The sequence below is a fragment of the Musa acuminata genome, chromosome BXJ2-2 (genome assembly GCF_036884655.1).
Source record: "Musa acuminata AAA Group cultivar baxijiao chromosome BXJ2-2, Cavendish_Baxijiao_AAA, whole genome shotgun sequence".
Taxonomy (NCBI): Eukaryota; Viridiplantae; Streptophyta; class Magnoliopsida; order Zingiberales; family Musaceae; genus Musa; species Musa acuminata.
In genome coordinates this window covers 34,499,324-34,521,069 of record NC_088339.1, presented here as the reverse complement: position 1 = coordinate 34,521,069, position 21,746 = coordinate 34,499,324, and the positions used below count along the sequence as shown (strand labels likewise).

Here is a 21,746-nt window from a genome sequence, read left to right as displayed (position 1 = left end):
GTTCGACTCAGGCAAGTACAGCAGTGCAGACATGGTGGATTTCCATACATCCGTCATTTTCCACACACACACACACACATATATATATATATATATATATATATATATATATATATATATATATATATATATATATATATATATATACATATCTTGATTATGCGCACGCAACGGTAGCAGCATCCATACATCCACAGAGAAGTGTAGCTTTCAACGGCTAAAGAACAGGCCACCGTTCATCTTCAACGCAGTCCCACTGACACAAAACACACACACACAATCCCTACCGATTCCACCCAGGCAGGTTAGGATATCCAGTAATCCAAATCCACAAGCAACTTTGTATCCAGGAGAACTCCCTCGATCGACGACAACTTGTTATCGACTCTAACAGTCCAACTACGGAACTATTTTGTCATGCCTGTAAGTTGCATACAGTCAATAGGAAATTAAAAAGAAACAATCTATTGGCCAATACCTATCCCATCAAAAAACTATATCCCATTTTGCCCAAGCATCATCCATCCAACGGTGGGCAAAAGCCAAGGCTTTTGTGAAACACTGTCGGCCAAAGAAAGACTTTTGTGCCTTCAAACTGTCTGTTCAGGGAAAACTTTCTCCAGGAAACGGATGAACCGCTTTTTATACATCTTTGGCTCAACAGCAGAGATAGATACTGGGTCCAACTTGAGTGATTTGCACACATGCTCGATTTTCTTGTTCATGTTGTACTCCTGCAATATGTCTATGATTCCAAAATAGAGAACTACATCATAGACGTCAGCCGGATCCAGTTCCGTTGTATCAAGCCCTTCACCGTGAAGAAGCTTCCAACTAGCTTGCGCCGGCATGTTCACCCCTAGTTGTACACGCAACCTGTGGACATATCACTAGATATCTTAGCCAACAATAGAGCGATGACAGTATCCACAGTCGAAGGAAATCAAATTTCAAATACACATGTTTTATAAGGGTGCCTTTCTTGCGGCTTCCTGCCGAATAGCACATCACGCTTTTGTGAAAAAGATGACGACAACCACCTAGGGATGATTACTAACTCCAGGGAGCATATTATTGGGTATTATTAGTACAGAAAGATGTATAGTAATGGAATCCAAAAATTTCTGAGAAGACTTGGGAGAATCTAAGCAGGTTGGAACATTTTGCAATACACAAGAAATTAGAAAAAACTTAAACCACTCAACCGAAAGTGTTAACAAGGGCAACGCAGGTGTACAACATGTTCAACCAAATTTACACTAACCTTTCCCAGATCTATGGCAAACCTGAAATCTAAGGAATGAGAACCAAGAAACATGGTGTCTGCAGCATGTCAAAACTAATCAACAAACGTTGGTAAGAGATTTCATTAGTAAGCCTTTTACTTGAGGAAATTTTAAGTTGATGAACTTTCATCACAAGTCAGAGGACAATTAGGTCTCAACTGATTAGTATTAACACAATACAAACTGAAAACAGAAGATCGTTAATTTCAGGACATAGCTGTGTTTTCATGCATGGAGGTGGAATACGGATTCAAACAAAATAGTTTGGCAAATTCTTTGGTGCGAGTGTGATGTTAACCACAAACTCTTTCATAATGTCTGAAGGCAATAAGCATCACCACCATTTAGCATATATAAACTCAGCCCATCTTTGTAAAGGAGGACCAGATACTTACCTTTAGCGTTCAGGTCACAAATAGATGCATCTAAATGAGTACAACACTTGCTGGTGTTGGGGAAATAACTAATCCCCAGGAGAAAGCCAACATGTGAACTCCCAAACCATGGAGGATATCTACTTTTGCAAGCTCTGTTATGGTTCGATCAGCTCATCCACCATGTCGGCACTGTATCTAAAGTCTAAACAAAAAATAATTCCACCAAAAACTCGGATATAGGATCTTTCCATTTGGCCGAACCGTTAGCGGTTTCAATGCTATAAAAGGGGGTCTGACTTCAACATCGAAGAAGGACCTAGCTAGATACACTCTATTTTGCAGGGTTTCCCATTCTTCAATTCGGTCCATCTACTTTTGTGGGTCACCACCTTAGAAGCACCCACCTTAACACTCCCCACCTTGAAGGAATCCAACCAAAAGCTCTCGCAAGCTGTAATGTGCTTCTTACACTGAAAATTGCACCATGTCCTGCTCGTCTCCCACCACAGACAGACAACCTCAACAATTTTAAATATTATTCAAGATTCCAATAGAGATTTTTACCTTTTTTCTGTCCATAATAGTATGCAAATAGAGTGCAAGTAGAACACTTGGCTCTAAGACCTTTTAATTGAAAAGGAAAAAAGTCATTTGCAGCATAAACATTGGGGAGTATGAATTATGAAATTGTAGTCATACAGACCAAAACTGCCACCAGTCACATAAAAGGGTCTACCCTTCATTAGTCAGGCAATTTTGAGAAGACAAGAACCAAATCCAATCATATTACTAGAACTATGATTTTGCTGAACCAATCTGGCCTAGGTCTACTGGTTTATTTCCGACTTCACCAACAGAGGTTCTAGGTTCAAATCATTGTGGAGATGGTCAGGTAATTCTCTCTGCGTAGGAGGACATTCCCTTTCCTAGAGTCGAGCTTTTGCTGGTTGCAGTCAAATTATAAGCTACATCAGTGACATTAACAATTAATATGATGCAGTCTTATGAGATTGTAGGAGAACGTCGATATGATTCTTTTATCATATTGCTATGTTGACTACTAAATGAACAAAAAAAAAAGGTCAAAATGGAGATAATTGTATTTACCAAAATTTCCAACCATATGTTCCTCAGAAAAGGCAGAAGGAAATGATTATAGCACCAAGACATCGAATGGGGAAAAACACAGTGTACCTTCCTGTGCCAGGCAAAAGAAGATCAACTTCCTTATTGCCTGCTGCAGATGCTCTTAAGGTGCTGCCTCTCATGTGTGAACCTGGCAGGCTACTCACAGAACTTGGTTCATGAGCAACCAAGCGCAAACCCTTCGGCGGAGTTCTGACCTCATCACATAATTGGACATCAGCTGGAAGACAGAATGTCAGTGCATAGTTCTCAGCAAATATAAAGAATAAGCAAGCTGGAAACTGCAAAAAAAAATTTAAACTTAACTAGTTAAATCATACAGAATCAACTATTTGTAATAAAAGACTTTCTCTTGACTAAACACTTAGAACCTTCTATCATGGAACACTATTCAAACTATACATGACCACTTTCCCAAAAGATGAAATTGCACATGTTAATTTAAAAAGTTAACATCTTAAACAGGTCATCTTGATCTCAAGTAATACAACTTGTACAACATTTCCTGATTTACAATTTATGTACTTCAGAATATCTCCAAGTCTGAAGCTTGCTTATGCAGTCAGAGTTACAAAAAAGCCACTATCAACTAAAACTGCAAAATAAGATTATGTTTCTAATTGTTGGAGTAGCACAACTAGTGTTACTCACGAGGCCTATGGTTCATCCATATAAGAAGTTAATTAACTTTTAGGGCTTAGGACATGAAAAATAGAAGCTTTAGACATTGCAGAAATATTTTGAATCCAGGATTTTGAAATCAAACTAATGGAGTTCAACATAAATCATCATCTTTGCATCCAGACTAGGACACACTCATAACAATTAGGTCTCCAACTTCTCATGCCTCATGCACAGACAATATCATATCTTTTGAGAAAGAACACACACACACCCACCTTGGTTCATTAATTTTTAAAGCTACAGTAAGAGACGAGCCCTAGAAAGCTTCACAGGAACATATATCAAAGAAATTAATAATCAACAAGATTCAATAGTCTGTATTATTGGAGAAAAATAAAAGTTGTGATCTGGTGATTGACACTAAGATTGTCGTAAAATTCTACCACAGCAGAAGATCCTGATATTCCTATGTCATATGTGATATTCCCATAGTCCTACAACGACAGAAGATCGATGGGCATTTAGGACTAGATGGGCTTACTATAAGCATAAGTCATGTATAAACCAAGTTATGAGCCAGTAGGCTATCAGATCATGATGATTGAAATCACATGGGCTGAGGACCATGGTTTTCTGGATTTATGGGTCTAAGTAATCAAAGTTTTTCCTAGTATATAAGTAGTTCAGATTATATTATGAAATTCACTGGTGATCGCCTTCTAAAACAAGTGCATTGCCATCCCTTTAGGCCTTTTAATTCTTAATATGTGGTTCAGAGAAAATGTGCATGGCACAAGCTAAAGGCACAACGTGGGCAAGTGCATGGTCATCATAAATCATCATAGAACTAAAATCGATTACTTACTAGCTCATGAAGCTGAAGGCACAAAATATTGCACATTCGTCCACTTGATACTCAAAGTAACCTTCTTCATATTCTACTCTAGGCTGTTGCCAACTTAGGCCTCACTATGATTTACATGTAAATCTTATCAGCTAAAGAGCATCAATGTGTGCTAATAAAACCAGGTTGCTACCTAGCTGACGATAAAATGTATGTTAGGAGAACTTATGAGGCTTTTTGCTTTGCATCTTTCTGAAGGATTAGTTAAATTTTATCATTACAATACAACTATATCAAATATGTACTAGAATGACAATTAATCAAATTATAGAAAAAATAAAGCAACATAATATATTATTAGAACATAGACCATGTTATTAAGATTGATAATCAGTAAACAATAAGTTTCAGAAACTATAACATTGCTACCAATAGGTTACAAAATTAGTGAACCCTGAGAAAGAGCTGTTCAGCGACAAGCTACTAAATAGCATGCAGATGGAAGCTACATAGATGAACAACTTTGCATACTTAGCTTAGTAAGATACCAGAACTGGAGAAGATACCTACAGATATCATCTTGTGAATTTGCACTTCTCTTTAGTAAACTCTGAGATTCTGAATAAGCCTTGAAATGTTCAGGAGCTCTAAAATGCAGTCCTAACAACATGCTATAATCGATTATAGATTGTGATTCTAGGAATTCACAATCTAGAGAGATTTGTCTGCAAAAAACGAAAAAAATAAAAACAAGTCAATAAAGTTGAAGACTATCTTTACATTGAAGCCTATCTTCATCATGCAAGCAGAAAAATAGAGAAATAGTTACAACTTTTGTCCTACGCAATTTTCATCTTGAAAATATTGATCATAATTTGTTTGACTGTAGCATGCTTATTGAAATGGGCTCTAGGCATTTGGGGATTAGAAGAATCACCACGTCAATTGAAGGATCATTGGGTTATTTGTATATATGAATCTGTTCTAAACTTAGGGAGGCAGGTCTGAGATGGGATATTCTATTCCGCTGGAAGCTTTGGAAGGCCAAGAACAGAGATATCTTCGACAATCATAACGATAATGCGAACAACCATCTTAAGAGCTTGTGTGGTTCCATTCTTGGAGGGTCAACATCTCCAGGAAGTGCATGAAGAGCTTCTTTCCTGTTTGCTCTAAGGTCCCTCTTGTTAGTAGCTTTTGGAAAAGTTTCTGTGTCTTTTGTTTTGTATTTCAAGTTCGTTATTTCTTCTTCCCATTATCCTTTTTCTCTGTGTTTGCTTCCTTAACGAAATTGGATAGGCTGTTGCCTCTCCATTGCCTTATAAAAAAAATTCAATCCAAGCTTGAGCATCTTGAGGAGCAAATGGATCAGAAGCAGCTGACCTAAACAGTGACTCACGCCATGATTTCTCTAAATGAAAGACATATGTGAGATCAAGATCCTTCAATGTTGTATTCTCATTAATATTATGCTTATTCGTAGATCTTCCATGAGATGAACCCTTCAAGTCATACCGACGGTGAATCCGCAGTTCTGTGCGAAACATATTACCCATAACAACAAAGCGAACCTGCAAACACAAAGTGTTAGACTGCAACAAAATCATTTGCAATCCTGAAATGCATTAAAAAATTAAGAGTATATACCTTCTTTCCTTTTATTGTCAGCCTATGGAGACCAAAAAATTTTGTTATCAGAGTATTGTCATAAGCTCCTACATGATCATAATAGTTGGGAAGCATCTTCAGTAGAATCTACAATTGAAATTTGCACAATCAAAACCTGTGTTGATACTAATGCAGTTTGGAATCTGAAAGATTATGATTTAAAACATGGTTTAGAAATAAAGCCAACTCTATCACAATTCCAGATATTATATATAACTTCAATATTGCATGAGTGACTTTGTAGATTAGGATACAGTTTTAATTGTGAAATACTAATGATATGATATTATGGATTATATATGCATTCAAACACAGCATTATGTTGGATATGATTTTGCTGCATGCTGGCACATGTGCAGAACAGTGCCGGTGCATGGCCAGGCCAACAGTATGGAAGGCAAACTGGCATAGGGGCATGGAGAACATACTGCATCGGAGATATATTCGCGTATGGTCATATTTCACAAATTAGCAATCTTCACAAAATAACACAGCACTGTGAAGCACGTTAAGTAATCCAAGATAACAAGGCATAAGCACCGAACAAGGCACATAGATTCATACACTAAAGACAACCCTATAAGGCTCCTTGAAACCAGTGGTCCTAGCTTAAGTCCAATTTGAGAACTGAAGCACCCATCTATTTTGGTACTGGATCATGTGTCCTTGGACCTGATCTGATTCATATAATAGCAGCTAAAATAATTGCAGTTCTGATCAAGCATATAGATAAACTTTGTTGTGCATGTAGAAAAAGTACATCACGTTTAAAAAAAAAGTTGGCTAGATATTTTTAGAAAACCTGCTCAAAGGATCAAAAGGTACTTATTCACAGACAAAATAAATGCTGTTCAATCTCAGTTATAAAATAATATGAGTTCCAAATTTATATATAACTCATTTTTTCACATCCATTTTCCAATTAAATGCATCAAGAGTTATAACATAAACATCAAGAGCAATCGATATGGTTGCAAGTACCAACTAAACAGTATGCTACTCGTACTGTTGACCCACTATCATGAATCAAACAACTAATTCAAGCACAGGCAACATACTGCGTTTTATGAAAGTTGTTTTCTTTGCCATCATTTTCAATTGAGTGACGTACCAAAATAAGATGATTGACAGTGAATGTTTACCAACCAAAAAACTGCTAATTAGTGGCAAATGCCACGTTGAATGCTACACATCTAGTTTTGAATTTGATAGTGAAAAAAAAGCATATTCAAACCTTAAGTTCATATTTTCTGAGAGTCTTTATTACAAATCTCTCATCTTGTGATAGATAAAATATGCTTCCACTTTTCCCTGGAGAAGAAAGCTCCTTGAGGCCATCACCTCCACATATTGACATCATATAGTCAGCGGCATCTATCTTAAACATTTCACGAAGGTTCCTGAAATATATAACATCGGGCATATCTAGTTAATAACAATGCTTAAACAATCACATGAAATAGCAAGGTGCACAGAAAAATCAAACCAAGTCACTCGTTACAACGTTGAACTTGCCTAGGTACTTGGTCTACCACCTTGTAGGATGATAGCCCTCAAGTCACATAGGCACGCTGGCATAAGCCAGCATACATTACACATGTACCTCTACCAAATAACTGCACATATACCCACATGTATCTGTCATTGCAAACTGCTTAGATGAATGCACATGAAGCACATATTATGATAACTATGGTACATAAAATCTTCACAAGTTCTTTGAATGTTGAGTGCACTAATTAGGAAATTGGGAGTAAGAAATACAATGAATACAATGAGATGTATAATCAAAGTTCATTGTAATATAATAAATAATAAACCTATGTAGGATCTTAAACAAGTTATTTCTCATGATAACTTGGAAAAAAAATGCCTCCAGTTTCGAGAAATATGGAAAGCTGATGAAGCTCGGACGTCCATACTACCTGAACTAATAATCTAAAACTCTAAGAAAATGGTTGCTCATATTCTCTTATTTAGATTTTTCGATGGACAAATCTAAATATTGACTTGGAAAGTTCAAATATATCTTAAAGGTGATTGAAATGTCCCACATTCCAAATTTCGTACCTTCTAAATGCACATATCATAACAGCCCATCACGGGCGTGTTCTTATGCACAAAATTTAAAACGTTGCTATAAGAATCGGTGAAACTTTAATACTTGTAAGAAACCTAAAATAATTCAAATGTCATAATAAAGTATGATCAAGTAGTATTTTTGCCCATTATTTTGCCAGCCTGTGGCTGAGAAGATGTCAAAGAAGAATTGATCAATTTATTTCTATTGGACTGGCAAACTTCAAAGCATCTGTCGGTACCAAGGCATGCATGTTCTCGTCATTTTCAACAGTAGATTAAGCCAACTGCTAGAAAAAGTAAACTAAAACTTCTACACATGTAAATGGGACCACAGCTACTGTTTTGCAACCCTACATGAAGTGACAAACTTCAGATCCACATTGTATGAAATCATATTTGTGACATCGAGTTTGAGTACTCTCTTTGTTTGCAACTCAAGATTCTCCAAAGCATTTCACACATCACTTAACAGTGTAACAGAATACACATATATCATTGTTATTTTGTGTCTCTTATAAACAAAGAGGGAAAAAATCTTTAGAAAAATCTGAAAAATGCAACATTCAGAAATCTAAATCATTGGTTATCTCAGAGACTGAATATTTCAAGAAACAACTCCAAGACTATTGCTCTTTCTTGTTTGCTCCTAGAGTGATAAAATGAGCAAAATAAATATCAAAGTTGCTATAACAGCTGCATTACTAGAATACACATTTATAATAGTTTTTGATTGTCAAAGTAAGAACTCAAAAGGTTAAATAATTACCTAAAAACCATTGGGCAGTAGTCCTTCCAAAAGAAACCAATAGAACTGTGTGGAGGTGTAAATTGAGATCCTTTGCTAGGGAAGTACATTCGTATTCTAGCTCGAGTCCCAAAATCAGAGGAACGTACTTCACGCATAGGCACAGGTGTGATTTTCCCAACTGTATACCTGTGAACTCCAAAATGAGAACTCCTTTTTTTTCATACTGGGATTGTGGAAGCAAAAAATCTGTGCTAACTATTGGATACTTAAGGGACAAATAAAGTAATTCGCAATATGTTAACATTAAGAACTTCACATAATAATGATTACAAAAAGAAAGAAATTTTATTGGCATTTAAATGATCATATTATCATTCTTGACTTAATTAAAAATAATCTGTCCATTGAGCTGGTTTAAACATTCCAACAAAGTTCAACCCAGAGTTTATTTTTTTACACTTATTTTTATGGAGGGGATGTCATAAAAGAAAAGGAACAACTAATCTGGGTGAACTAGTTGGATGGACTATCAATTTTTCCTACTAAAGTAGGTAATTTCAGTTTTCACTTTAAATCTACTGACTTTGATCACATAAATGCAGGTTTACATTCTTGATCCAGTGAGACTTGGGCGTATTTGGTTTTTTACTTCTTCAAAAGTTAATTGAATACTAAATATCTGCAGAATCAAAAGAAAAAAAAAAACTGGAGAACATAAGAATTATCCAAATAAAGAAGTGACAGAAGGCACATGGGTTCCATTAGCGACAGAATGGTGCAAAAACCTGATCAAGCACATTAACAACTCAAGAAATGCTTACCTAATTCCAAGCTGCAAGTTTAGCATGAGATAGTAGCTTCTGTGGCCTTTATAAATTGTTTCACCAGGTCCCCTTGGTTGTTTCTTCATCTTGCAGTGCCATTTATTCTTTTGTGATCTTCTAAAGTCATAATATCTCATGCTTTCTGTTATCAGAACTCCTTGCATGTACTCTCTATCATAAACTAAAACACTGTCATTTTGGAGCCCATGTCGACCTTCGTCGGTTGAAGAGCATAAGGCATAAGGTGTGTTCTCTGACAAGCTGCTTTCGCAAGCATCACCAATATTCCAGACTCCATCAAGAAATGATGGCCTATGTGATATTCGTTTAGGATTTCGGAGATAACCAATCATGCTCCATCTATTGACTTTCTTTCTTCTCTTGCCGAATAATGAAATGGGACCAAGACTTTGCACCTTATTGCCATAAACAATATATTCAGAATATCTATGTTGATAAGGTAGTCTGCTTCCGGCTGGCAAAAAGGTTCCATGTCCATCCTTCAACCCTCTACTCCAGATTCCAACATAAATCGACCCATCGGCATATTTATAATAGCCTGAGCCATTTTCTAATCCATCTAGCCAATTGCCATCAAATAAATCACCATTTGTCCACTTCATAACTCCTTTACCACTCATCTTTCCAGCCTTCCAATTTCCACTATAAGTGTTTCCATTACGCCATCTGTACGTACCAATACCTTCTTGCAAGCCTTCCCTCCAAAGTCCATCATATTCATCTAAATTAGAATATAGCTTGATTCCCTTCCCATGTTGTTTGTTCATCCTCCATGATCCTCTATAAGTAGAGCCATCAACTCCAAAAAGAGTGCCAGATCCATGAAGGAAACCTCCACAGAGTTCACCTTCATATGTGGCTCCTGATAGCCAGAATATCTTTCCTCTCCCGGTAATTTTGCTTTCCTCCCATTGTCCATGATAGATAGTTCCATCTGTCCAGGTGTATCTTCCCGTACCATGAGGAAGCAAACCATCAAAATCTCCAACATAGACATCTCCATTTGAAAGAACCTTCTTGCAATGACTAGAAAACAAGGGATAATTAGAATCTCAACAAATAATAAACCGATATAAGGGTAATATGTATTACTTTTATGATGATCGATAAAAACAACCAACAACTAACATTTTAGAATGGCTATTTTTGTTGCTTAGCTGAAAGCTAAATAATGGAATATACAAGTAGATGAAAAGAAGAAGTGAAAAAAACTCACGTTTCACCATGTTCATAGCTCATACTTGCACCTGCCTTGTTAGATTCCAACCCAATGTTCATATGAACAAGAACAAAGGAAGATAAGATATCTTCATCTACTGCCAAGCCACAAACTAACATCTCCAAAGATGACTAGCTGCAAGACAGAATTTCCACATTGAACAACAACATGAAATAGGTTTTGATTGAAGTAGAACCGTCATATAGTAATCATAGTGTAGGTTCTAAAAAGAAGACAATAAGGACAAGAATACAGGATCATGTTGGGTGACTATTATATTTTGCTAGAGGTGACAGAGGAGGGGAGAGGACTTGCGTGAAAGAGAGAAGGAAAGGGGGACAGAGCATGAGAGGACGTAAAGGGGAAAAAAATAGAAAAAGACGGATAGCTAGGGTATTACGTAGTAAACTTACCACTATATGCCTGGTTTTAGGAATTAAAGCCGGACGATACGTTTGATAATGTAACCATACTATATTATTACTATATGAGTATATGGTAAATACAGAAACAGAAGATAATTCTTGCCAAAATTTCCAAATAATCACTTCAGTTTGTCTATTTGGAAATTTGGTTTCCCATTGTGGTTTCTTTTCAACAGATAAAAACACTAAACGTCTAGATGTTTTGGTTCATTTACTTGAGAAAAATTACATTTTAATACATAAATTAGTAAATAAGACATTGCGCCTGTGACCTTCCCTGGACTTCGAAGTGGTGGGAACCTCGTACAGTGGGCTGTCTTTTTCTTTACGATACTTTGTATTTGCACTCTGTGTAGTAATAGCATGATTATTTCTCAAGTACAATAATAAAGGCCCTGATAACAACAACTGGATATGGAACCTACATTTTGATATGCATGAACTTTAGTGTCGATTAATCTGCATCCATTACAATAAGGAAAGTGCAGGTCCACTAGAAGGTACATGGGATAGAATTTGTGAGTCCTAATTTGTTTCTTTTTTTCCTTAATGTTATACATGCTGAATTTTTTTACATGCTATATATGTTCTTTTCATAAAAAGGAAAGAACTATATTCCTTCAAAACTCTAATGCAGGGCAAGCTATGCTCCTCGGAACACAAGAACTGACCAAGTTCCATTGGCTAGGACTCCCTCCCTCCAAATACAAGAGGATTTAAGAGGTTCTAGCAAGACATGCTAGCCGATTAGCACTCATGTTTCCTTCCCGATAAGCATGACAAAATTTACAATCCTGAAAAAAGGTAGCCAGGTATAGTATGCTTCTCACACATGCTGTATACGTTAATTAATTTAATAACAACGGCAATTCACCTTGCACAATCATTTCTTTTACAGAGGAAAGAGCACAAGATGTGCTTGTTATATATCTTGAGATAAATTGGAATGCAGAGAACCAAGCTAAAACTGGTGGGAATGGTGCTAAGGTATTTGAATCTAGGTAATTCTCTAGGTGGGTTCCCTTTGTCACTGTTTTTGATGGAACAACTCCAGTGAGGGCAGAAATCTAGTATATTAAGATTCAAAGCGAGCATAGGTTAAAAAAGATGAGATGACAGTGGATTTAAGGATACTAACATCAAGGTTCGTCATACCGTGGTGTACCGCTCGATATGAGCGGTACATATCGATCTGATAGGAGGCCGACATGGGCCGTACATTGGTATGCCTCGTGCACCATGTGTTAGTATGCTCGGTACGGCTTGGTATATACCGTACCGATAGTTGGTCGGTTCACCGGTATGGACCGGTAAGACGAACCTTGACTAACATACTTTAGAGTTTAGATTACCTTTTGCTGGTGTGGCACCTATTATAAATATACTGCATTTTTTTTATGAACATGAGTTGAAGATTATACTGTCAGGGTATCTTAATATAAAAAGCAATTTAGTTCCTACTAAAAGAGCTCATATGACAAGCTGACCTCCTCATTACCCAAGACCATTGTGACCCTTAAATTTGCTTTCTCCGTCCTTGTCTGGCCAAATAATTACATCATTCATATGTAATTACGGGCTTTGTTTAGTTGTCATTGCATATCCTGCATTTCATAAAGACATTGTTCAGATTAGATTCTACAAATTGATGTCAAGAAATGACAACATCCTATAAGAGACTTAGCTCTCTGATTAAAGAACCTGGCTTATTATTACAACTTGCAACAAGATATCAACAAAAACCATTGCAGCTAGAGCCAAGAGGTTGCAAAAAAATGATGCTCTAAAGACTTCATCTGCACAGCATCAGTGACTGATAGCATGATCAGAATTATAATGTATAGTACGTTATAAATTTCTTGAAACAAACGGGAATAGTATGTCATTAAACAAATAAAAAGGAACAGCCACAACGAAAGTATGGTCTGTGCATCTAATCAAGAAACCGCTTTAACAAGTCATGTATGGCCTACTTGGTGGATTAACAACAAGAGTAGCTCAGACGATACAAAGAGCATTCAAATCTGTAAAATTAGTGATCAGTTACCCTTGAATCTCAAATCAGAATCCATGATAGTATACAAATTACGTTATCACTATTGCTCGATTACTCTCTGGCCTATGGACAGAATTTTAGCTATGCTTTACCATGAAATAACTTGAAAAAGAAAACGGTGAATGACAATGGTATTGGATTACACAAATGTATTTACGGTAACAAGAAATCTTACACAATTTCAATGAAGCTTTATTTTTTTTTTTTTTTTTTTTTTATAATAGGACTCTGTTTTAGTTGAAGAGTTGTATAGTGTTTCTCTGAACTTTTAGTAAAATTACACCCATTCAATTCAAGTTTAATGCTTAACATGCAATCCTAACGTACCTACGATCACGCAGCATCCTGAGTCTCCAAAATTCTCCTCAATCGCATGATGGGTCATCAACTCTTGGGGATGACAGATTGTTGAGCAAAGACTAAATTTCAGAATTGTAAAGAGCTCAATGGAAGATCTTAATTATAATGACTGCCATGTAAGATCTTAACTCTTGACCGGATTAGGACCCACAAGGGAACCTATGTAAATTTTGTTCCGAAAGGAAATGACAAGAGATAACGAAAATACGTTCCCGCGTGTCCTCAACTGTTCTCCTCCCAAATCGCAATATTTCCACCAGGCGGCGAAACAATCTAACCTGAAACTAACCCTGATGTTACTTTTGCCTACTTATTACGTCTCATCGATCCAAACTTGCTCGTCGATAACCTATCAAAAAGCATGTAACTGCGCTATTCATTTTTCGCAACGGATTGTGGCCCAAGACTAAGCACATGCATATCTTAATCAATTTCGCTCAAGAACTCCGAGACACCAATCGGGACACAAGGTCGATCCAGAGGGTACAATGGAAACGCAAGGCCTACCTCGCCTCAGCTCGTCCGGCCCAACCTCTCTATCTATCTCCGGAGATCAACAGTCCGCGCTGCACATCATGAAAAGAGAAGGCACAAATCAGACGCGTCAAGAATCAGGAGCACAACCAAAGAAAGGATTAAAGAGATGAGCTACGGCAAATCGAGAAACGAAACGCGCCAATCCGACGCAACAAGTATCAAAAAAGGAAAGAAACAAACAAACGAATCCCTACCGAGCAGAGGAGGGAGGGAGGGAAGGAGGGAGGGAGGGGGAGGATCGATTCCCCTACGCCGAAGGAATCAATGCCGGAGATCGCACCGAGGCACACAAAAGTCAAAGAATATACAATATAATAAATCTCCACTTCGATGCGAACCAATTCGTAGACTTCACACCGAGCAACAGAACAGAGCAGCAGCACGAGGGAAGGGACGAAGGATCACAAAGAAGAAGAAGAAGAAGAAGGACCAGATTCGTGGATCACCGCGTCGTCGGAATCCGTTCCTTCATCCTCTTCTTTTATCTGCTCTTCCCTCTTTTGCGGTCGTTCTCGTCTCATTCCAACCACGATTGCCGCTTTACCTTCTCCCTGTTGTTTTCCTCATGCCATCTTCTGCTGTTGCCTCCTCTTTTTCTCTCCCTCTGCCTTTCTTTTTTTTTCTTTTTTTTTCTTTTTTTTCCAAAAAAAATCAAAAAAGAAAAGCAAAATTACATTCATATCCTCTCAATTAAAAGTAAATACATTATATAGGTAGTAAAGTGTGGATGTTTGTATATATTAATTATATGCAGAAAGAGATTTGTACTTGGCATGTAGCAGCACAATGAGATGCAAAGAAAAAGACTGTTTTTTTATTTATTGGAGGGAGGGAGACATGTGGGGGCCAACTCCACACACGCTGCTTTATTATTATTATTATTATTTATTATTATTATTATTATTATTATTATTATTATTATTATTATTATTATTATTATTATTATTATTATTATTATTATCGTTTTACATTAATTAAGGATGAGAATGGGAAAGTCCAAAAAAATCCCACGTAAGCCATTTGTGGGCGTAGGATTCGTCGACGTGGTTCCTGTTTTGAGGAGTAGAGACAAGTAATGGCTGGATTTGTGCTGCTTTGTCCCCCTTGGATGGTGATTACATGGAGTAAACACCATGAATTAGCGGATGCCGAGTCTTATTCGCATGTACTTTGCTGTGCTCTATCTAATTGCACCTCCCTCCCTAATTTGTCTCGAATTAAGACAACAAACAAAAGTACCTAATTGGTAGGCACGATTTGTATTATTGCGTTAACGGTTGCTTTCGATGAACTATAAAGACCTTCACAACACACAAATTACCTTCAGCATTCGATCCCTAATTAAGTAAGCGATGATGATGATGATAAGGACGATTAGCGTGTGTGTAAATTGTGTGTAATAAACCACCGTCGTGACATCGCCAAACACAGCAAGAATTAACTACGTTTCGTGAGATCAACACTGCATTCTCCATCGTCAACAACCTCTACATAAAATAAATTAATGACCTATTTCTATTTGTTTATGACAACATTTTATAGGTTACGTGATATGTCCCAATCCAATCGATCCCCTTTTCTTGTCGACCTTACTAGCGAATACATCCAGCATTATTTTATTGAGTACGTGTCACGTACAAATACGTTATGTGATCCCTTCGATCCTTTTAATATACTCTCCTGTTAACATCCATACAGTAAAAATAAAATATTAATTAGTTTAGCCCGTAAAATTTTGGGCTCCAATCAACCTTCATCACTAATCTTTTTTTTTTTTTTAAGAATAATAAAAAAAATATATTTAAATATCTAAAATATTCTTAATACTCTTATGAATATGGTAAATTTTAAAAGATTATTAACGGGTTTAAGTGACAGATTAATTACGTTTTTTTATTGTGATTTTTATATGCTTTTAATGACGTATTTGACCTTTATAATTTTGATTTAAGCGTATATGCCACTAAATATTAGCATCCTCGACCAGTATCTCTCATAATATTAACATTCTTCGTATATATAATTAATCATAATTAGTTAATGTTAATTAAATTTGGGAAAAAAAAGCATGTAAAATGAATTTTCAAAGTATTTTAATGATGTTTAGAGTTTCGGTTAACTAAATGGCGCTATTAATCACAATAGGGATATTTGTTTAAGGGATTTTTTAATATTAATCACAATAGTGTTTTTTTTTTTCGAAGTGGGTTGACCTCGGTCGGTGGATTCATGCATGCATCAAGAGAGAGAGAGAGAGAGAGAGAGAGAGAGAGAGGAGCTAATGCTGTTGCGTCGCCATCGAGAGCTGGATATTTTCTGCAGCCCGACAAGGCATGCACGTTCGCCGCGGAAGTGGCCGCCGCTGGCGGGCCCACCTCGCTCGCGATGCCACGGCCGGCCGGCCATCAGCTGAGCTAACACCGGACGAGTGGCACGGGACCATCGGTTAGAGGCACAAACATGTGGAGGATGGAAAAGGAGGGGTGATGAGTGGATCCAGGGTTTCATGCCCCCCTCCCCCCACCTCCCCCCCGGGGCTAATGATGAGTCAGGGTCAACAGGTTTGGTGGATCCTAATGGTTTAGTCTTTTTCGAGCAACTTTCACTACTTGCCACCGTGCTGTGCTCTCTTCACCTGTGGTTTCGTTGTTTCTTTAGAAAAGACAGTTTCAAATCCTAATTCAATTTCAATTCCAGTAATTACCCCAACACTTCATCCTTCACCTTTTCTTCTTCGTCTTTTTCCATCTTCTTTCTTCTCCTCGCTTCCTTCGTTTCCTTGCGAATGCCTCCCTCGATTCTACTCCTGCATGGAAGCCAATTCCTCTGTAATTCCCGACACATAAAACAACAGACGACGACGACGACGACATTAGATAGAGAAAAAAGTGTTCCTCAAAATGTTCACTCGCTTAAGAACTAAGACAAGCTTATCGAGTAATCCTCGTCGTGTCACAAACTACTGATCCAGCAAAAAAATGTAACCAAATAGTTCTACAACATCTACGCACAACAAAGCACATGTTGCAAGAAAAAATAATCTTTGATAATAACATATATGCCAAATTTAAACGATTGCAAACTTGGTCATACGAATCAACAACAGGTGATATCTTTGTAAAATATGGAGAGTATCACATAATATGTCTACCATCGTAAAGGAACCTTACTGCTTTCTGCCCTGCCTCCATAAGAGCTGCTTCTTTTTCTTTCTCGAGTTGGACTGAGACCTCAATGGTGCTTTCTCATGCTTCGTCTCTCTATCAACCTGTAGCAGGTTTAAAATTGATCACAAGTATCTTGATTCCTCCTCTATTAAAACACAGTTCTCATACATACTATAAAATTGTAAGCTTGCATCAACACAAGGGACTATGGGATTTGCCATTTGCCTTTTCCGTGTTATCGAAAATCCTGAGTTATTACTGCTTATAAATATATGGCATGCAAACAAGAAGTACATGCAGCTGATGGTAAAAAAGCTTTGTATATGTGATCTCAAATCAAGCTTTAAAAAAGAAAAAAAAAAACATATGTTATTATAAGCATACTGTAACCTCACAAAACAAAACTTTTTCTACGTGTGTTGTACTTGGAAAATAAAGATAATGCATATAGACCACATTGTATCGTAATACAAGCTTGTCCAAGTAGAGGATTATGTACTACCGTTTCTTTCCCAACTTGTGTCTTTCAATAGAACTTTTACTCTCTAGGGACCCAAGAGTAGCTTTTCAGACTTGTTTACGGGTGAATTTAACATGCTCCTACTCCTTGGTCTTCTGTGTCGTCTTGGTCATGGAGGATGCCATATCTGTCTATGAGGACTGGGAGAATGGCTTTTAAGCCATCTTGGGAAAGTAGAACGACTTTTCCCCTTGTCATACGAAACAATTTCAGATATTGATGTGCACAATCTAAAATAGAAACAAGTTCAGCCACCTCAAATATTGTTATGAACAATCTTCACTGCTCCACCTTTACCAAAACAAAGTAAACAGGCAACCAGACAAAAAATTGTGAGCAGTCATCACCTGCTTATATAAGGGAGATTTTATCCACCTTCTCCAAGACAAAAAGTCTTAACCATTACAAAATTTTGGCTTCTATTGGATTTCTTAGCTGATATGAGTTTGCATCGACACAATTTAAGAATATTCTCAAAAACCACATTTACTTGATAAACCATAGAGAAATGCCAGTGGCCTACCAAAATGTAAAATAGGCCCGGATCAGAAGAATAATCAATGAAAAACAATGTACAAGCATGAATATAAATATGAATACAGAACTACAAATGCCAGAAAGTATCACTAATGGTGTTTATATAAGAAAACACTAAAAGCAGACTATCAATTAAGTAATTCACAAAAAATATAATTTTATAATTCTGGTAGAGCTCATAAGCAAAAGACTATGCTTCAAATTAAGACAGGCATTAGTTTCAGCAATACTGTTGATAGCATTTGTATAATCTCCTTCTTCACTTACAGCAAGGTATCCCCAGCTGAATTCAAGAAAGGCCGAGAGGGAGCCATCAATTCTTTTCCCCTTGTTTCCAGTTATTTCTGATATGAATTCATATTTTAAATTTTAATATCTACAAGCTGATCAACCAAGTTCACCAGGAAGCAACTAATTAAGGAGAAAAACCGGAAGTATACTTTGAGATCATTCTCAACAATAAAAATGCACTCGTTCGTCGTGGTACCGGTGAGTGCAAAACAAAAGGGACACAACTTTTGCACACAAAATTCTGCTGAAAAAAAGAATTAAATGTTCTGATGGTGATTCGGAAGAATTTTAAAACAAATCAAATTGAACATACTTGATACAAAACAAATAAGACTACCAATCTGAGAAGATAGCACAACAGATAACAATTCAAACCATTCATGACACGTAAAATGATGAAAAAAAAAACCAAAATTTAACCAAGGGTAGTGATGGATACATTTGTTTAACAGGCTTGACGGCAAAAGACTGCATAGTGCTATTTAAAGTCATGAAGCAAATAAATCCGATAATTTATGTGAATTTCAGCACATAAGACACAAGAAAATGATGTGAATCCAGCGGGTTTCTTCAGAGGTAGCCATAAGAAAACACATTCCTCGTGTCATCAAAAAGTAGTACGAGAGCATCAACCATATAAGCAGTGCCGTAGATAAAAAGCAAGTTTCTGAAACTTACCCCAACACAAAGAACAGACAACGTAGCAATTGTTGACAGATTTTAGGCATATCCCCATCTAGCCTACTGTTTAGAGCTATCATCTATAAAGTCCCTTCGATCACTGCCTATAGAATTTAAAGCGACCACTTAGAAGAGAAACCTGACATGCTAAAACATCTAGCCATGAGGCATACTTATTAACCAGATGCAGCCAAACTACTCTTACATATTGGTCGATGCACCAGCAGATAAAAAAAAGAAAAAAAAAGCTTTTACTCTTACTGTTTCAGTCTATGAGCGTTACAACATATTCTTCTTATCAAGCGGCAGTATGGCAGGCATATATGCGGTTCACAAGCTGGAATCTTTTAAACAAGATACATTAGATCTCAGGAAACAAGAAAACAAAGGAAGTATCTCTTAGCTTATTACAAAAGCAAATACTTTTTGTTAAATATGAGGAATCCTGGTGCTGGAAAAGATGAGAATGAGAAAGTGGGCAGTTAATCTGCAACTGCTTTTTCCTGGAATGGCCAAATGCATTATCAAAAAAACCATAAAATCCCTGTTTTCTAGAATTCTAAAAGAATTTGAATTGATTTTTTTTTCATTTCTCTTTCCCCCACGCTCAATAATATAGAAAGGATATGTCACAAGGAGAGACCATTGGATGAAAACAATAGAGGATTAGTGCAAGTTTCTTCTTTCTAAAGGGGGAGAGAGATTTGTCACATTCTGATACGAATTTACAGAGGGTTTTGGTAGAACAGATACAGAGCGTTCTGTGATCAGAAGAAAGAGGGTTCTTTTTTCCTGACAGTGGGTCGGATGAGGCAACTCCCACGCATCAAAGGAGTAGGAAAGGATTTGGTGACCTATCAGAACTGACTTCCTTACGAGTAGTAGTTTGCTTCCTCATAAGAATTTGGTAACTCCATACATTTATATTTCTTGATTTCGAACAAAAATAGGTATTGGCGTAGTAATACTATGTTGGCTTCGATCTCTGTAAGAGTGGGTGCGGCTGCTTTCCCTTCTGCTGTACCTGGGGGGGGGTGAAGGAGAGCAGTTTCTCCTATACGAAGGAGACCGATAGACACTTCGAGGCATCTCTCGATCGATCGATCGATTGATCTAGCGAAAAAAATAGTACACCTTTAACAAATCAGGTGACCAAAACAAGCTCCATTCGTCGTCCCAAGATCTTCTACACAACTATCAAAGCGAAGAAACCAGATAGGGAGCGATTAAACGCTTCGGATTGATGTAAACGAAACATAGTAATCTCTTTACCAATAATATGGCTCTGATTGTGGAGAGGCCTCAACCAAGATCCGGCGAAGAAGACACCGATCGAAGAAGGGAGAGCAGGGCAACGATAGAAGAGAAAGCTGTCGGGATACGAGGGAGCGGGAAAGACGGGGAAACCAAAGGGGGGCGAAGAAGCGTCTTATATACTGGTGGGTTGGGTTAGAAGTTACGACTCGTTTTGAGTCCGACTCAGAATGCACCGAGAAGGAAAGATTCCGAGTCAGCTTAGGTAATGGACCGAGTCGCCGAGCTGCATTAGATACGATATTAAATTAAAGGCTAATCTAATTGTAGGAGATTATGTGTTATTATTATTTTTCTTCCAAATGATAAGTGATGAAAGGGGCATTCTAAGACTACTATGTGCGATAATCTGTTAAAGGTTTTTACCGGTCAAGTTAATATGTGTGATCGTTATTATCTAATATAGCATAGCAAAAGTAGATAAAAAAAAAGAATTAACTCATTAATTTATTAAACTTAAATTATTAATTTAAAATATTTAAGTCTAAACAATTTAAACTTATATTATCTAAATAAAAATAATATTCATACTTCTGCACCCTCTTCTAGTTATACAATCAATGTATGAAACCTAAGCATGGCCATTGCATCTTGATTGATTCATTGATGTGGGTGAAGGAAGAATATTAGTCTTCTTGATGTCTCGATTCTTTTGATCCACCTATGAATGAAGATTTCAACTAAATGATACATTCAATATTGCATTTGTTTCGTAGGCCAACAGCATCTAATTTTAATCTTCTCAAAAGAAAAAGAAATCCAGTTAATTCACTGTGCCACCATCATATGACTCCTCTTTCTGGTCCTCTCAAGCAGACAGCTTGAAGAGCAGCAAAAGTGCAGCCGATGAACTGTGAAGCACGTCCATCCATTTATTACCAATGATCAGACTAGACAATTGGTGGAAACCCCACCGGTTTGAAGATTTGCTGATGCCTCAAGCAGATCATCTCCAGACAAATCTGGACATTATTTGCTTCAGTCTTTGTAGAGCATCACATAAGAGCACTCAGGTCTGT

At 37.1% G+C, this 21,746-nt stretch overlaps 1 protein-coding gene and 1 long non-coding RNA gene across 11 annotated transcripts; both read right to left on the bottom strand.

Annotated features, from left to right (window-relative positions):
• Nucleotides 1-186: 186 nt before the first annotated feature.
• LOC135584944 (phosphatidylinositol 4-phosphate 5-kinase 1-like) lies at nt 187-14,805 on the bottom strand. Of its 10 annotated transcripts, none has more exons than XM_065097286.1 (13): nt 14,664-14,805; nt 14,188-14,246; nt 12,966-13,060; nt 12,752-12,868; nt 10,837-10,974; nt 9,597-10,646; nt 8,794-8,961; nt 7,180-7,345; nt 5,925-6,032; nt 5,661-5,848; nt 4,848-5,002; nt 2,858-3,029; nt 187-876 (listed from the first exon to the last, which is right to left on the bottom strand). In XM_065097286.1, the coding sequence occupies exons 5-13, from the start codon at nt 10,956-10,958 to the stop codon at nt 591-593; spliced, it is 2,415 nt and encodes an 804-aa protein (XP_064953358.1). In that variant the 5' UTR covers nt 10,959-10,974; nt 12,752-12,868; nt 12,966-13,060; nt 14,188-14,246; nt 14,664-14,805; the 3' UTR covers nt 187-590. The 10 variants fall into 10 exon arrangements, with proteins under 10 accessions (XP_064953358.1, XP_064953357.1, XP_009390252.2 ...); XM_065097285.1 differs by having other exon boundaries at nt 14,648-14,798; XM_009391977.3 differs by having other exon boundaries at nt 14,412-14,780.
• A 2,079-nt stretch (nt 14,806-16,884) lies between these two features.
• Nucleotides 16,885-20,805, bottom strand: LOC108952165 (uncharacterized). Its single transcript, XR_001976755.2, has 3 exons — nt 20,686-20,805; nt 17,388-17,485; nt 16,885-17,023 (listed from the first exon to the last, which is right to left on the bottom strand). It is a non-coding gene; the product is annotated as an uncharacterized LOC108952165 (long non-coding RNA).
• Nucleotides 20,806-21,746: the final 941 nt, after the last annotated feature.

Excerpts from the sequence above, each read along its gene's own strand:
- LOC135584944 (XM_065097286.1), bottom strand. The coding sequence starts at position 10,958 with ATGTTAGTTTGTGGCTTGGCAGTAGATGAAGATATCTTATCTTCCTTT. Across the intron at positions 7,346-8,793 it reads TACTGCCCAATGGTTTTTAG|GAACCTTCGTGAAATGTTTA; the intron begins GTAATTATTTAA and ends TATATATTTCAG. Across the intron at positions 5,849-5,924 it reads TGACAATAAAAGGAAAGAAG|GTTCGCTTTGTTGTTATGGG; the intron begins GTATATACTCTT and ends TTGTGTTTGCAG.